Source organism: Triplophysa dalaica, chromosome 18 (assembly GCF_015846415.1).
Source record: "Triplophysa dalaica isolate WHDGS20190420 chromosome 18, ASM1584641v1, whole genome shotgun sequence".
Lineage (NCBI taxonomy): Eukaryota > Metazoa > Chordata > Actinopteri > Cypriniformes > Nemacheilidae > Triplophysa > Triplophysa dalaica.
The window spans coordinates 9,281,581-9,296,568 of NC_079559.1; the positions used below are offsets into that span (position 1 = coordinate 9,281,581).

The 14,988-nt window shown below is 37.8% G+C and overlaps 3 protein-coding genes across 5 annotated transcripts; 2 read left to right on the top strand and 1 right to left on the bottom strand.

Moving 5' to 3' along the window:
- The first annotated feature begins 471 nt into the window (after positions 1-471).
- si:ch211-167b20.8 (protein phosphatase 1 regulatory subunit 3A) lies at positions 472-8,080 on the top strand. Its single transcript, XM_056773257.1, has 4 exons — positions 472-1,660; positions 3,327-3,367; positions 3,535-3,620; positions 5,604-8,080. The coding sequence occupies exons 1-4, from the start codon at positions 804-806 to the stop codon at positions 6,936-6,938; spliced, it is 2,319 nt and encodes a 772-aa protein (XP_056629235.1). The 5' UTR covers positions 472-803; the 3' UTR covers positions 6,939-8,080.
- A 395-nt stretch (positions 8,081-8,475) lies between these two features.
- Positions 8,476-12,360, bottom strand: suv39h1b (SUV39H1 histone lysine methyltransferase b). Its single transcript, XM_056773342.1, has 6 exons — positions 12,265-12,360; positions 11,298-11,473; positions 10,419-11,072; positions 9,744-9,890; positions 9,341-9,470; positions 8,476-9,232 (listed from the first exon to the last, which is right to left on the bottom strand). The coding sequence occupies exons 1-6, from the start codon at positions 12,281-12,283 to the stop codon at positions 9,099-9,101; spliced, it is 1,260 nt and encodes a 419-aa protein (XP_056629320.1). The 5' UTR covers positions 12,284-12,360; the 3' UTR covers positions 8,476-9,098.
- A 218-nt stretch (positions 12,361-12,578) lies between these two features.
- On the top strand, positions 12,579-14,855 carry tmem9 (transmembrane protein 9). Of its 3 annotated transcripts, none has more exons than XM_056773390.1 (6): positions 12,579-12,600; positions 12,987-13,087; positions 13,193-13,284; positions 13,380-13,488; positions 13,568-13,699; positions 13,849-14,855. In XM_056773390.1, the coding sequence occupies exons 2-6, from the start codon at positions 12,992-12,994 to the stop codon at positions 13,987-13,989; spliced, it is 570 nt and encodes a 189-aa protein (XP_056629368.1). In that variant the 5' UTR covers positions 12,579-12,600; positions 12,987-12,991; the 3' UTR covers positions 13,990-14,855. The 3 variants fall into 3 exon arrangements, with proteins under 3 accessions (XP_056629368.1, XP_056629369.1, XP_056629367.1); XM_056773391.1 differs by having other exon boundaries at positions 12,584-12,854; XM_056773389.1 differs by having other exon boundaries at positions 12,584-12,755.
- The last annotated feature ends 133 nt before the right edge of the window (positions 14,856-14,988 follow it).

Sequence of the window (14,988 nt, forward strand, 5' to 3'; positions counted from 1 at the left end):
CAGAAACATGTGGAAAAATGATCTACAAATACAGAAGCAGCAAACTTTGCAAAACACAAAATCTATGTCACTGCCAATACAGCTAGCCACGATTGTACTATCAGAGACAGGTAGGCTAACGGCGGGACTTTTATTTTGCTTTAATATCTAACAATGATTGACAAGCCTCATCAACAGTTATTTAAATGAAAATATCGTCGTCATACTCAAAAAAACTCAAAACTTTAGATATTGTTAATTATTACTCGCATACCTTTTTATGTTTTGTAAAAAAAAATATATATATATATATATTAGGCTATAGTTTTATTACTAGTATGTATAGTAACCTATTTTTTATTTATAGCAGTATAAGTTTGCGTTTTTATTAGGGTTATTTTCCTTAAAAACTGCAATAAGAACAACCAAACAAATCCGCGTGACTTTAAACCTTTAAAATAAAAGTGGGGGCGTGTGTTGTTTGGAGCGACCAACAAGAGATAAGGGGGAGGGATATACCAACAGAGCCCATCTTCCTCTTGACCTCTAGTAAAACGATGGACTTGCAGCTTTCTTCTAAATTATTCACTTGTGTGTGTCTGGGGACTACGAGTTCCAAATCGCAGCTCTTGTTTATGTCAACAATTTAGGCCTGATCCCATCCTAACGAGGTGGAAGACCCTCGCTGCAGCTCCGCGGGTCTCCATTGGCGCGATGCAGGGGAGCACGATCTGACTTTTTGCGCACGGACGCGCACGATTACATCGGCACCTTTTCATGTGTCCTGCCTACTCGAGGCGACTTCGGGGTCAGAAACAGACGCAATGGCGCAGGGAAGTAACAACAATTTCTTAACCATTCCCTCTCAAGAGGATCTCTTTCGGACGGTGAGGGTCGAACGTTCCGACGAAGAGAACAACAGTTCCCCCTTTAACGATGAAGATGACGAAGAAACCGAGGAAGACGCCCGGCTTATACCGAGATGCTCCCCGGTGCCCAGAAAGCGGGGACCATCGATTGCCGATGAAACAGCCGAGTACATGCGCATTCGCCTCGGGTTACCCGACCGGAGAGTGTCCTTCGCCGACAGCACGGGAGGAGGCGAGTTGGTTGATGTCAGGGTGTTTGTTCCGTTTGATTCAGAAGAAGAAGACGAATCGAGATGGATGGAAGAAGAGGCGCGTTACCAAAAGGCTTACCAGGAGCCCACTTACCGCGTTTTGCCAGAGTTTCAGGCGCTCACGGGAACGGAGCTGGTGCTCTCCGTCCATACCAATAAGCTGGAAGTGGAGAGCGTGACATCCGTGCCGGATGAGCCCTTGGCTTTTAAGGTGCTGATCCGTGTCCTCAACGTTTCTTTTCAGAAATCGGTCTACGTTCGGTCCACTATGGACGGCTGGATCACTCACTTTGATTATCCGGCAGATTACGTGCAGGGCTCCAACGACGACGAAACGGACATGTTCTCTGTGAAGCTGTCTTTCTCTCCGCCGTATCTGTTCAACGGAGCGCGCATCAATTTTGTGGTGCGTTATGAGACGTCAGATGGAGAGTTTTGGGCGAATAACTCCGGCCAAAATTATTCAGTAACCCTGTTACAATCTTACGAAGAGGACAATACCCAGTCCAGCTATGAGGAGAATATTGAGCTGAGAGGTATATTAAAGCCCCCAAGGTACCGGTAAGTGGGCGTCATCATAGATTGGTTGCAGTGCAGTGATAATATTCAGAAAAAAAAGATAATATTGAGGAGCACCCTTCCCATAAGGTGACCTATGATCTCAAAATGTGCCTTAATATACCTGAATTCAATACATAGGCTATATGTCATATTTGGGGGGCTCATCGATACTGTTTATGTTTAACACACAAGTTTTTGTTTCAATGTGTATAAGACGGTTTTAGCAGCAACAACAAACGTTAGGCCCAAACCTAACTTCCGGTGGACATAGGGGATAACTGTTTAATTGTTTTAATTTAATGCAATTCATATACAATAAAATATGAACATAAGTGGTTATTAATATACGTTTAATATAAGATAAATTAAATTATGTTATACCCAAACACAGACCGGAAGACTCATGCGTTCGACGAAACCTTCAAGGCCTCATACAGGTTCTGATGGGCTTTGGTGACCAAAATATGAGCATTACTCTTAAGTTGTAGGCATGCACTTAAATATCATTTAGAAATATCCGTTGTTGTTGTTTACACTTTTTTACAAAGTTACCTTAAAACACAGGGTCTGTTTTACAGAATTAAAGCATCTGTATATTGTGTGAGCCTGGAGCTGCACACTTCACCCCCTCCCTCTCTTTTGAGAATGGCAGTCATTCAGTGGTGTGCGAGGAGGATGAAAATAGGACAAGGCAGGTGTCACTTTCAGCTCTGGCGTACCGAGACCTTACCTCTGACCTTTCTGCAGGGGTTTCTTAGTAGAAACGCAGCGCGCCACCAAATGTAGATCCACACTACTTCTCATCTGTGCGTCTGGAGCAGTTGTCATTAACCTTTCACAGAATTTTATTTCTTTTCACATTTTGTCTGCATATTATTAGCTTAGTGATATTTCGATTAATTCTTGAGGATCCTTTTAAGGTTTAGTTTTCCATACATTGTAGTTTTGAGGCAAAAGAAGCATAAACATTTTCACACAGGTTTGTAAAACCTGGTAACACAATCTAGTAGTCAAATGCACTTGCGTTGTCATGAAACTCATCTCATGTGAGTGGATCGAAGTCAAGTTGTGAATCCGACAGAGACCAAGCAGATTCATAAGCAATGATGCTTGCAATCCTTTCTAAATGTCATATCTTGTTTCTTTTTCATTGCCCAATCGCAGTACAAATAGAGCGCCATAAGACAGGAGGTCAATCAATCATTTTAGCGCATGAAAATTATTTTGTCCCCAGCTGAACCCTACACATTCACTCACTGTATCAAGAAATTGAAAGTGCATTATCTGTGAGTTATAAACTTGAATGTAAAATGGGTATTTCCCTACATGACCATTAATGTGATTTGGTGGGGTTCGAAAATTGCTTTTCTATGTTGAATACTTGGACAGGTCAACAACATTTAGATTAGGAGTGGAGTGTGGGTTAGTCTACCCACAAAACTGACATCCAAAAAAACTAACTTGAAAAAACTGGAGGCGGTCAGGTGCTACTATGATAACAAATGTAAGAGTTATTATCATGTAAACCCTTGGCAAATGAATAATACTCATTTATATTTTACAATTTATTATTCTGTGAAGTTCTCAAATTTCCTATCCAATTATTTAAACGGAATGATGACACATTTTTATTGAATCTTAACTAATGGTGTTTTTTTTCTTTTAGAGCAAACACTGATTATGATGAATCTAATGATGAAGAAGATGGTATGTCATTCATATTTTCAATATCCACACATAAAAACAACTGCACAATGTCATGATACTGTACTTTTTTTAACTTTAATATGTTTTCACTCAGCGTCAATAAAACACACAAATGGCAAATCCAAATTATTTTATGTTCAGATTACTTTGTGGTTCTGTTTAAGCAGATCTGAGAAGCAATGAATTCGAACCAGCCGAGAATAAAACCTCTTTTGGACAACGGAATGTAGTCCAGCCGGAGATCGACATTGATGTGAGTGAGCTTTGTTTTATATGCACATTTGTTCCAGGTGCTGCTGGGATAGCAAGTTGAAAATGTCATGGCGTGGATCAGACAGAGTTATCAAAAGTCAAAGGTTTAAAGAGAGCTTTATTTTCCGCTCCTGACTTTAACCTTTACCTTTAGGTTTCTATGACCTTAAAACGGGAAACTTTTCGGTTTTCGCTCACTTTTCGGTTTACGCTTTTTGCATGCCATCTTTCAATTGTTTTGTTGTTTGTAAAACTTTAGTTTATTTCGAGTCTTTATGCGTCTTTTAAATAATGAAATACTTTAATGCTGTTTCAAAAAATCTTAAATGCACTTGAGAAAACTGCAAAATAAACATAATTTAAAATGTTATAAATTGCAGAAAGTGGCTTCTATATAATTGAAAATAATGACTATATCCACTTTAAATAGGAGGGTTCAACCAAAAATAAAAACTGTTATTATTTACACACCTCATGATGAACAGTATGGAAATGAGCAGCATGCTAAACGTCTTTTGTGCAGAAAATAAAGAAATTAAACAGTTTGGAGCAGCATAAGTAAGTAAATGAATCGTTTTTTGGGGGGGTTAACTGTTCATTTGTAAAAATGTATTTATTTTATTCTGTTGCACTTCTTAGCCGTTTTTAAACAGGAAAGCTTGTCCTGCTCTTAAAAATGTATTATGAGAAGTTGTGTTGTTTGTAGAAGCAGCTGGGCTGACTACAAAAGCATAAAGGTTGTACTTCAGTTCTTTTAAAGAATTGGGATAGTAGGACCATTTATGTACAGGTCAAGGTTGTAAAGTATTAAACATCATGGTGTCACAGAAAACACAAGAGTTAAAAAACAAATGAATTTCTGTTGATATTTGGATTCTTTTCATCTGTCTATCTGTACAGCTCATTGAAGCTTCAGCAACAACTTAGGTAATGTGCATGCGGCTTGATAACCTTACGGCTTGCTAACGTCATCTGTTCGTTGTGTTGCATGTAATGTGCATCCTGTATCATGACTTATCATACATGATGTTTAGATCAACCATGTTGAATTCATTTATATTGTGGAGTTTTAAAATACCTTTGTTCCAAGTTCTTGTTTATACTGATCTAGATATGTATTCCTGAGATTTCCCACATCAGAAAATGACTGTGAGAGATCTTGTATTAATGTTATTGGGCTTTTCCCCATGGGCTGTTTTGGCAAGGACTTATTTGAGGGGAAAACTGCAAATTTAAACACCCTGCTGCTCATCTGTCAGTGGTTACAAAATATATTGGTAATTCTTGACAATAAGGCTGTATTTGTTTACATTAGTAAATGCGTCAGCTGACATGAACCAACATGAGCAATAGTTTATCAGCATTTATTAAGCTTAGTTAATGTTAGTTAATGTCAATGGTTAAAGACTTAAACTAATGTTAAAGTCACCATGAAATCATATATTTTTTTTTATGGAATATTGTGTTTTTATAAACAATTAATACGTGCACTTATTAACTCATTTTAGATTAACTACTTCAATTATTTAAAACAGAATCTTGATAAATGGATGACAGGTGGCTTTACATACAAATAGTGTCTCTGTATTGATAGTGATCCATCTATAGTGAATCTATAGAATCATTAAAGATGAAAAAAATCTTGTATATGAGTTAAAAGAGCATGAATTATACAGCATAGATATATAACTAATATTGGTGGATCAATGGTGTTCATGGTTAGTGCTGGTATGAATAATAGTATGTATAACAAAATGCTTTAGTCGTGAATCCTAAACTAGTTGCTATCAAGAAACGATTATGAAAATGCATAATACGTTTCAGGTTTGTGCCCTGCATCTTACATGATTTATAAGTCAGTAGGAATTCCAGTTCATTAATGTTGTGTGTCATTACATATGCAAGTTACTTTTGTTTGTCCACGTCTCTGGAAATGCGTAGTTTAAAATTCCAAGCTATTTGTCACATTTCTTTTCCATTGCAGACCGCCAAGAATTTGTCCAGTCCTCCTCAGTCCACCAGGTCTTTATCCAGAGCAGGATGTCCTCTTTCTACTACAGCTTCTCTCCAAGGAGAACCACTTCCTCTAGAGTCAACATCATCATATAAATCACCCCAAGATGAAACTACAGATGAAACTGTTCAATCCTCAACTTTACACAAGTCTCAATCACAATCCACTTCACAGTTCTGTGAGTCACTGGTTGACGTCTTTAATGTTGTCCTTTCTATGCCCGTTCCTACTGTATTTGTCCACCCCTGTGATGAAAATTATGAATCTGAGGATTCTAATAAACCTGACCATTCCCTTCACCCACAACAAGATGATATCCATCCTGAGATACCAGTCCAAGTGCCTTTTGAGTTAGGCCAACACTTATCGGGTAGATTTTCAGATGCACCACACATTCAGGAAGAAGATGATTTAAAGAAGAAATATGTTGTGTGCATACAGTCAGAAATAGATGGGACAGGAATGAACGTGGTCGAAGAACAAAGTCAAAATGTTGGAGAGGAAAAGACAGAGAATTACTTTGACAAGTTGGAAGAATCTGTGCCGCCTCCGTTCTCAAAGAGTGTGAAGAACTATCACACAACTGAAGATGTGGAGGAACAAAGTGTAACCATGACTGTATACAGCTTGATAGAGGCCCAATACCATCCTCTGGAGACAGGAATTCAAGAACAGGAAGTAGAATTTGTCTCTTTGGTCACAGCTGAGACCTCCAAGACAGTTGAAGTAATGTTGACAGTGGAAAGCACAAAGAAGGGCGGTGAGGAAATGGATGGTTTGGCGGCTTCCTGTCTTCAACAGGACAGAGAAACCCATAGCGCACCCATCTGTCCACCTGAAGACACTTCTAATCATGAGCTGAACATCACGCAAGAAGAACCAAATGAGGATCCAAACAATGGTGAGCAGGGTAATCCCGTGTCTACTTCAAACCATCAAACAACCGCACAGGAAACGTCAGAGCTGGCCAGCATTTCTGAAACATCATCTATGGCTCTCGATATTGCCTTCTATCCTCAACCTTCAACTGTGCTTTCTTCAGCACAAGAGGATTTAACATGTCAGGGTGATAAAAGTTCTGTCATTGCAATTCAGACGTGTAAAGACTTAGAAACCACGCTTCCACTGCCCAGAGAGACCGGTAACATGTCTACAGTATCAAAGAATGAGACTGAAGTGATTCTGGAGAGGTGCGTGACCGCCTCTTTCACCTGCTTTAGTGCTGCTGTCTTGTTGGCTGTTGGCTTTCAGGACCCCAGCATCTTCCTGGTTGTTGGATTATTCTTGTTGTCCCTCTGTTACTGATTTTTGGTCTTTTCTGTGAAGATTTTCTTTTCTCCATGCACTATGAAAAGCCTTAACATGTTATATTCTTTTCTCCATTGTGCCTTAATGAATTCCAAAAATAATTCAATACCAATGTAACCAGTGTCGTATCTGTGTTTGTGAAGAGATTCAGTGTTTGACAGTTTAGGAAGTAATTCTATATTAAATTGGCTAAAGTTTATTTATAAACAACAGTATATGTCAACTTACGCTTATGGAGTTGTGCATTTGAAGAGTTTTGTGGTATGTGTAGCAACAGGCAGATGGAAAGGGAAGAATTTTAAGTATTTATTGATACACTGGGTGACTTGAGATTGGATGATGTTTGTGGTTTTATGTTTTAGACTGAAATGGGCCTGGACAAAGTGAAATCAAGGGTATTTTGTAGCACTGTATGGAAATTAGAAATGTTTGAACCTGTAAGGGGTTTAAGGCTGATCAAGATTTTAGGTACAACTATTCTTTGTGATAAATTGTGATTCTGTACAAACATTTCAGAACAAGGCAGAGTATACTGTAAGTCTTGTTGTTTTAAGCCATTGGGTTGGTATATTGATTGATTGAACTACACTGTGAAAATGAATGTGTGGCAATACCAGATTAGACAAATATTCTGCCTATACACCTTAAATAAAATGTAACGCCCATTTATCCAAATTTACATGGAACGCTTAAGCCATTACATCATGTTTTAATCAAAATATACAGCTAGCTCCTTAAGTTAGGACAGTGTTGTTCTGTAAGTGTGTTTGTGGTCTTTTTGTTGTGCATCGGGCCTCTGATATCAGCCCAAAAGGTCACGCATTACTCTGAAGTCAACGCATCAAATTACTGGGTGACTAAACTTCATTGTAAGCAGATATGATACAGCAGTTCCTTAAAGAATTGGCTTATTTCTTTCCAAACATGACTGTAAAGTTACTTAGCCATGTTATTCCTTTGTTGTGTCAATTGTTGGATTTAATGTCTGGATGAGCAAACAAAACAAGCTGTATACACATACGTTGTGCTCAGTAGCTTCCATTAGTGAAAACGTGTTCACTAAGAAAACAGAGCTATATTTTATCATTTGAGAGATTCAACTCTATAGCTAAATAATAAAGTTGATCAGTTTATTTCAAGTCTTCTTTTGAGTGTCTCTTTTCACATGTTAAGACTTTAGGATGACAACAAGCTTATAAAATAAACTTTAGAGAAGTTACAAAAAAGGGAAATTTACAAAGAAACAAAAAACATATTTAATAAAAATGACACCAAATGACTTAATTTCAATCCATGTGTGTTCTAATAAACGTGAGGTCTTGTGACAGAGCATCTTACTTTTTAATACAAAACCAAAAAAAAGAAATTATATACATATATGCACAGATATTCAGATTTTTGTCTCACGTTTAAGAATTGCAGCTAGTGTGAGATTTCCTGAGACTAATTCCGAATCAGACATGAATCTGTAGCACACATCGCTTAGTTTCACTGTCCAGTTCTGCAAACTCCCAAACCACACAGCCACAGAATGACCAGTTTAACAGTAAATTCATATATTTTTGACATTTGGATAGTTACACTATGTACACAAAACAGAAAGGCAACACTGTGCATGTGTAAAGGGCACCAGCCACATAAATCTGCCCTTCTAACAAACTTGCTTCGTTGTGCACTACTACAATCTCGCCACCAAGTGGACAATTAATGGCAAGCAACACCAGATGACATAAGTAAATGACATTTTAAATGATTCAACATTAATATCTCATGGACACTAAGAGATATTTGGTAAAACAGCTGGGAAGGAAAAAGAAACCTAGCCAAACAGTTAAAATTTGACCATTTTAAAAAGCTATACATTTGAAATAAGATTCCTTTTTGTGGTCACATTTATGCAAAACAAGACTGAAATTTACCAATTAATACAGAATAAAAAGTCAGACCAAAACATAGTTTTTAAATAGAAATCCAATAGGGAAATGCTAATGGAAAACACTGGATAACAATTTTGAATAGAACGTTGATCTTAAGGAAAGCTAAAAACAAAGCACTGTAAAATTCAGCGAGGCATTTAAAAATACCTCCTAAACATTTCCAACAATGTAGATGTCATTATTCAAATTCACATGATGTTCTTGCAGCATTGCTTCCCCCTTAAAAGAGGTACTTTCGACATGTTGCCACACCACATTTGCACTCCATATGCATACGTTTCTTAGGAGAACCTGGAAGTCCTGTCAGACTGAAATTAGAATCCATCTTTTCGCTCTCAGCATCTACTGGATCGACTGTAGAAAATTTAGAAAAAGAATGAGTTTTGAGGTTTTATTTACATAAGATTTATTTATGCCTGCAGCTTGGCTGCCACTTGTTTGGCAACAACAACAACAACTTACTCTTCATTTTGTAGTCAAAGGTAAGCTCCTCTCCTGCCTTAATGCCACGTGTGGCAAAGAACGCTATTCTTGGCAGCCGCTCGTCTATGTTATCAATGAACACATTGTAGACCTGAAGGTTGGGGTCGCACTGTGAGTAAACAAAGGAGGAACAATGTCAGTGACTTTCTTTGCTTAAAATTCGAAGCATCCCTTATAGAGATCATAAGATCATTGCAATGAAGCGTTTAAATATTCGTTTGCTTAATTTCATAACTTTCCTGTATATTCTACTGCTGCTTAACTTTAGAAGGTGTTGCTACATTTGTAATCATCAATTTAAAAAAACTAATGTATTGTAAAATCATAATGCTTTCAAAAGTCTAAGGTCATACTAAGAAAATCAAAGCTAAAGTACACTTACGCTGTGATTGACAAAGTGGGAGATGTTTCCATAGTGAGCGGCGTCCACTGTGTACTCATCGTCCACATAATCCAGATCAAAAAGGTAGGTGGCACCTTCTTTATCATACACGTGACCTCTCCGTTCGGCCTCCTCTGTTGTAATGATCTAAAGCATATGATAAACAAAGTCGTCAAACGATCATGGCAGAGTTTCTTCTGGAAAAAATTGATAAACAGCCAATCATCCATCACTGCGAGTTTGAAAGTGTCAGTTGCTAGATAAACACATTATCAAGTAGTGAAGGAACACATGTCCATGTGATAACACAAAACCTTAAACTGACAGTGCTGCAGCACCTAACTGCGTAGAAATAACAATGAACAAAGTCATTATAAATGATATTAGATAATTCTGCAGTGTAAACTATGATTTAATGACACACACCTTAAATAATATATTTAAAGGGATAGTTCACCTAAACATTTTCTCACAACAATGTCATTCCAAAGGAGTATAAACGATTATATTTTGAATAACGTTGGTAAATGAACAACATGGGTCCCTATTGACTTATATTGTATAAACACAAAGTCTCTGAAACATTTCCCAAAATATCTTCTGTGTTCCACAGAAATATTTGAAATAGTTGACTTAGACAGAATGGGCTAAAGCCACACACCCCATGCTTCTTACCTCCCCAACATACTCCATGACAAAAGTGTTCTTGCGAATGCGTTCCATGGTCCGTACCCCCCAGCCCCTGCCATTGTCTGTTCGAAAAATGCAAAGGGAATACCGAATGCCCCTCTGCACCACTCTGTTGGGGCAGTCCGGTCCACAGCGGCAACGCTTGTTGCATTCATAAACGGGCAACCCTGGCCGAATGCGGACCTGGCCGATTTCATTGTACGCAAACTTGTGCTGGGACACTCCAGCACAGCAGCCTTCTACTGGGCAATTTAGGCAGTCCGTGCATTCGCAACCCACGGACACCTCGTTCAGCAAAATCCCGTCGCCAACCTTATAGTCATTAATGTAGGTGAAGTTCTTAGGCGGCCCTTCCAAATCCACCTTGTTTGTGACGTAGATATGGCCCTTGTGGGTGCCCAGGCTGTTGAGGTGCACCTCCCACAGTTTAAGAGTCTGCCGGAGCTTTGCCTGCTGGACGAGGAAGGATGCGGTGGCGGGATCTAGCCGTCGGGGGGCGCAGCGCTTCTTCTGTCTTTGCATCTCTGCGTTCAGGTCTGCCCAAAATTGATTGAGCAGATCTATGCACTTCAGGTTCTTTCGCGGTTCCCATGTGTTCATAGATTCGGGATAGCCTTTCCATTTTACTAAGAATGACTCCTGTGAAGATCATAAGAAAATGCATTCAAAGATGAAACAGATATATGGTAGGAATGTTACATATAAAAAAAGTGCATTAAAGGGGTAGTTCATCCAAAAATTTAAATTATGTTATCGTTATCATTATCATTTACTCGCTCAAATATCATTACAAGCCGTATGACTTTATTCCTTCAGCAGAACACAAAAGAAGATATATTGAAGATTTGCAGTTTTAATCCTCACCTGTACCGTTTGTGTCTTCCCATCGGTGATGACTTTTCTTTTGTAGTCGCAGAGGTATTCAACGTCATAATCGCCCAGATTGTGCTTGTTGATGCCAAGCTTGGCGCACAAAACACCCTCCTGTCGACACAGCGTCTCCAGCTGATCTACAGTAGCAATGCATGCTACTCTACACACTTCCAATATAAAGCACAATAATTAGTTTGTTACTCTTTGTTTTGTTTCTAACTTGCACGATAAACGGAAGTAAAACACACACATGTTTTTTATAGACACGCTTTAGCAAACAGCTTCTTGCAAACCCACAGCACTAACGTTATAAAGCATCACTTTTTATTGAATTTAAAATTCCAATTTAAAAATGGCAAACAAATACATAAAGAACATGAATGCATTACAAAAATGTAACGTTACAGCAGTAAACACATAAAAAGAAGGACAAGTGCGAGAAACGTCATCAACAAGTGGTCGAAAATGTAAATGTTACGATAAACAAGAGTTTGATAAACTAGCCAAGAGATGCAATGACTCTTTCGATCAAGGATTAAGTGTTAAATTTTCAACGATGCTATTTAATTTAAGTGTCCTTATGGACAAAAGCGAAGTTATCATTCAGGGGGGCGGGAAAAGTTTGCTAAAATCTGTAAGAATGTAACAAACTACTAAGCGTGCAAACCCGTTGAACCATATTTGCGTTATGCTGGTTAACTTTACAGAAAGAGAAACATATAAACTGCGGTTTGCACAAAGCGCTTGATGAATAGATCCGAATAGCGCGCGGAAGCCATAACATCGACCTTAATGTGAATTTGTATCACCAACTTGAGCAAACGTTTTTCCTAAATAAAATGTTTCTATCCGACTTTTATATAAAAAAGCCAGAGTTTAACCGACAGCGTGGGTAATATGTGAAACATATGTTGTGTAAAGTAATGTTTCTGAGCGATTTAACACGATATATCCTTACCTTTCAAATTTTCCGCCATCTTCCGACCGCCGCCAAAACTATATGAGTCAAAGAATGCTCAATGATTGGATGCGGTGGGGTCTGAGTGACGTTTCGAATAACCAATAGAGGCACATTACACTACAGGGAAATCACAACTGATCGTACATAAGTACAAATATTAAGAAATAAGTAAACAAAATATTCAGAAGCTAAATTTAATTTAAATGTCTCACATCCACAGTTTAGTAATAAATCATTTTTGTGTGGTCTTTTAATTTGCCTTTAATCGGATACGGGGGCGGGGCGTATAATTTTCCGGAACCGTGTGACACGGGAACATTCGTGAATATCCGGGTAATGTAAACACATGTTTGTAAGACATTGCTTTTAGGGAATATTGCTATATGTGTTCTTAAATGTTGCGTAATTTACCTTTAGATAGCTTTCGGTCTACAAGTTTGGCGCTTTATGTTTTAGTCTTATTTGATTTTAAAACATACCACAGAGAGGTAAGAAGGCCCAACTCTACAATTGAGAGAGCGTTTTCTATAAGCTTAACGTGAATTTTGCCAAGCTGACGTTACGTCGTAACAGTTATATCTATTAAGGTATAGGTATATACCTTAATATATACCACTTTGTTAAATAAATAGCGATTTGTTTCTATCTTTTCATTGACAATTTAATCATTCCATCGATTGTCAAAAATAAAATACATTGTTATTTTTATTATTTTGCAGGCGTCATGTCGTCCTGCTTCGCTCAGATTCTCCGGACACCAGTCCTTGTTCTGATGTTTCTAGTTGTCATAGAGGTGATATCACATGCGCATGCAGATAAGGTACTTGTTTTTCCTATTGTAAAACTCCGTCTGTCAAATTTAATACAGACGTCCCACTTATATTAAAACGCCCCCTAAACGTGTCAATATGATTCTGTCACACAGAGTTTTGAAGATGTGCGTTGTAAGTGCATCTGTCCACCCTACCGAAACATAAGTGGCCATATCTACAATAAAAACGTGTCCCAGAAAGACTGGTGAGTTTGGATATACGGATCTGGCATAATTGCATGTAATGACTAGCTTATACATTTGTCATTCATCTCTGGTTTATCATTGTCTTTATTTGTAGTAATTGTTTGCATGTGGTGGAGCCTATGCCAGTTCCTGGTCATGATGTGGAGGCATACTGTCTGCTTTGTGAGTGCAAGTATGAAGAGCGAAGTAGCAACACCATTAAGGTATTACCGCTTTAGTAATCTAATAAAAATCAAAATAACAGGCAAATTTTATGATTTAATTGTCGCCTTGTTTTTTTAGGTGACCATTATCATCTACTTGTCGGTTGTTGGAGCTCTTTTGCTGTACATGCTGTTCCTGCTTCTAGTTGATCCTCTGATCCGCAAACATGATCCCTACACCATGCCATTGCAGAACGAGGAGGACTCTGAGGCATGTGCCGTCTGTTTCCTACTCATTTTATAAAGTTTGGTCCAGGAACAGTTTTACAGATATTTTCCTATTTTTACATCACACTTGCATACATGGAATAGTTTTGCTTGGGATTGAGCATAATTTGTGCCGTTTGTCTCCCCCTGCAGGATTTGAGGCCTCATGTGGATGGTGCTCAGGGCCGTGGGAATACGGTGCTTGAGAGGGTAGAGGGAGCTCAGCAGCGCTGGAAAAAACAGGTTCAGGAGCAACGCAAGACTGTGTTTGACCGCCACAAGCTGCTCAGCTAAACCCTTCATCTGATTGTCAGGGGAACTGGATCACTGACTGAGGAAACATGCATGATGGTTTTGAAATTTCAGTTTTTTTTTGCACATGTTTTGTCACTGAGCCTACTGTCTTTGCAGTGCTATTATAATAGTACGGAGGCTGACTGGATTGTATCCTGCTTCCAAACTGAAGCTTGTGCTAACATGGAAACATTTTAATAAGGTTGCTCTGAAATTGCTTGACTATTCTATTTTGCAGTTAAAGGGAGTTGGACAGCTCAGTGTTCATATTTACATTTCTTAACTAATATCTTGAAGTATTATCCCTGCTTTTCTTTGAAACGGCATCGCAAAATATGTTATTGCCATGACTGTATTCTGGGAACACTGTTGTGGAATTGTATATAATCTAAAATACTTGCGGTTTAAAATGTGTAGAATGTCATTGCACTTTTAGTTTCATTTTGCACTTATATGTAAATGTACAGATTGAGTATATTATTGATGATTGGGTTTTATGTTTTTATTTTAGTCTCTACATTGTTTGCCTATTGATAACACAATAAGGGATGGCATATGTCACAAATATATATCTTAAATATAAAAAAATTATCAAGGCAATAATTCTGTTAGATCTTAAGTTATTGTCCATAAACTATAAACAATATGTTTGCTTTGATATGATTTATACATTTTATGGTTACTCTTCAGAAAGATTTTTGGAGCACAAAATGTGAAGATATTTCAAAACGTAATTTTATTTATAACATTTTTGCTTGATTATGGTATTTGCTGCTACAATAATGTCTTTTACAGGTTGTCTCAAAAAAACTTTTAAACCTCTGTTTATGTGAAAATTCACTGAAATAAACACAGAAAATTGTCAACTATGTGCAGATTATTCTTTATCCGATTTACCAATTAATAATAAAATTCATATATTATATAATAACATATTCTCAAAGGATCTAATATTTAAATTAAGTAGTTTATTTATGGCAAGCTTTATTTAGTTAAGAA

What these genes read in the sequence shown, in the direction of transcription:
- tmem9 (XM_056773390.1), top strand. Translation starts at nt 12,992, where the DNA reads ATGTCGTCCTGCTTCGCTCAGATTCTCCGGACACCAGTCCTTGTTCTG. An exon ending in AACGTGTCCCAGAAAGACTG is followed by an intron (nt 13,285 to 13,379) that starts GTGAGTTTGGAT and finishes CTTTATTTGTAG; the next exon opens with TAATTGTTTGCATGTGGTGG. An exon ending in GAAGTAGCAACACCATTAAG is followed by an intron (nt 13,489 to 13,567) that starts GTATTACCGCTT and finishes TTGTTTTTTTAG; the next exon opens with GTGACCATTATCATCTACTT.
- suv39h1b (XM_056773342.1), bottom strand. An exon ending in TCATGGAGTATGTTGGGGAG is followed by an intron (nt 9,891 to 10,418) that starts GTAAGAAGCATG and finishes CATATGCTTTAG; the next exon opens with ATCATTACAACAGAGGAGGC. An exon ending in CCCACTTTGTCAATCACAGC is followed by an intron (nt 9,471 to 9,743) that starts GTAAGTGTACTT and finishes GTTTACTCACAG; the next exon opens with TGCGACCCCAACCTTCAGGT.
- si:ch211-167b20.8 (XM_056773257.1), top strand. Translation starts at nt 804, where the DNA reads ATGGCGCAGGGAAGTAACAACAATTTCTTAACCATTCCCTCTCAAGAG. An exon ending in ATCTAATGATGAAGAAGATG is followed by an intron (nt 3,368 to 3,534) that starts GTATGTCATTCA and finishes CTGTTTAAGCAG; the next exon opens with ATCTGAGAAGCAATGAATTC. An exon ending in AGCCGGAGATCGACATTGAT is followed by an intron (nt 3,621 to 5,603) that starts GTGAGTGAGCTT and finishes TTTCCATTGCAG; the next exon opens with ACCGCCAAGAATTTGTCCAG.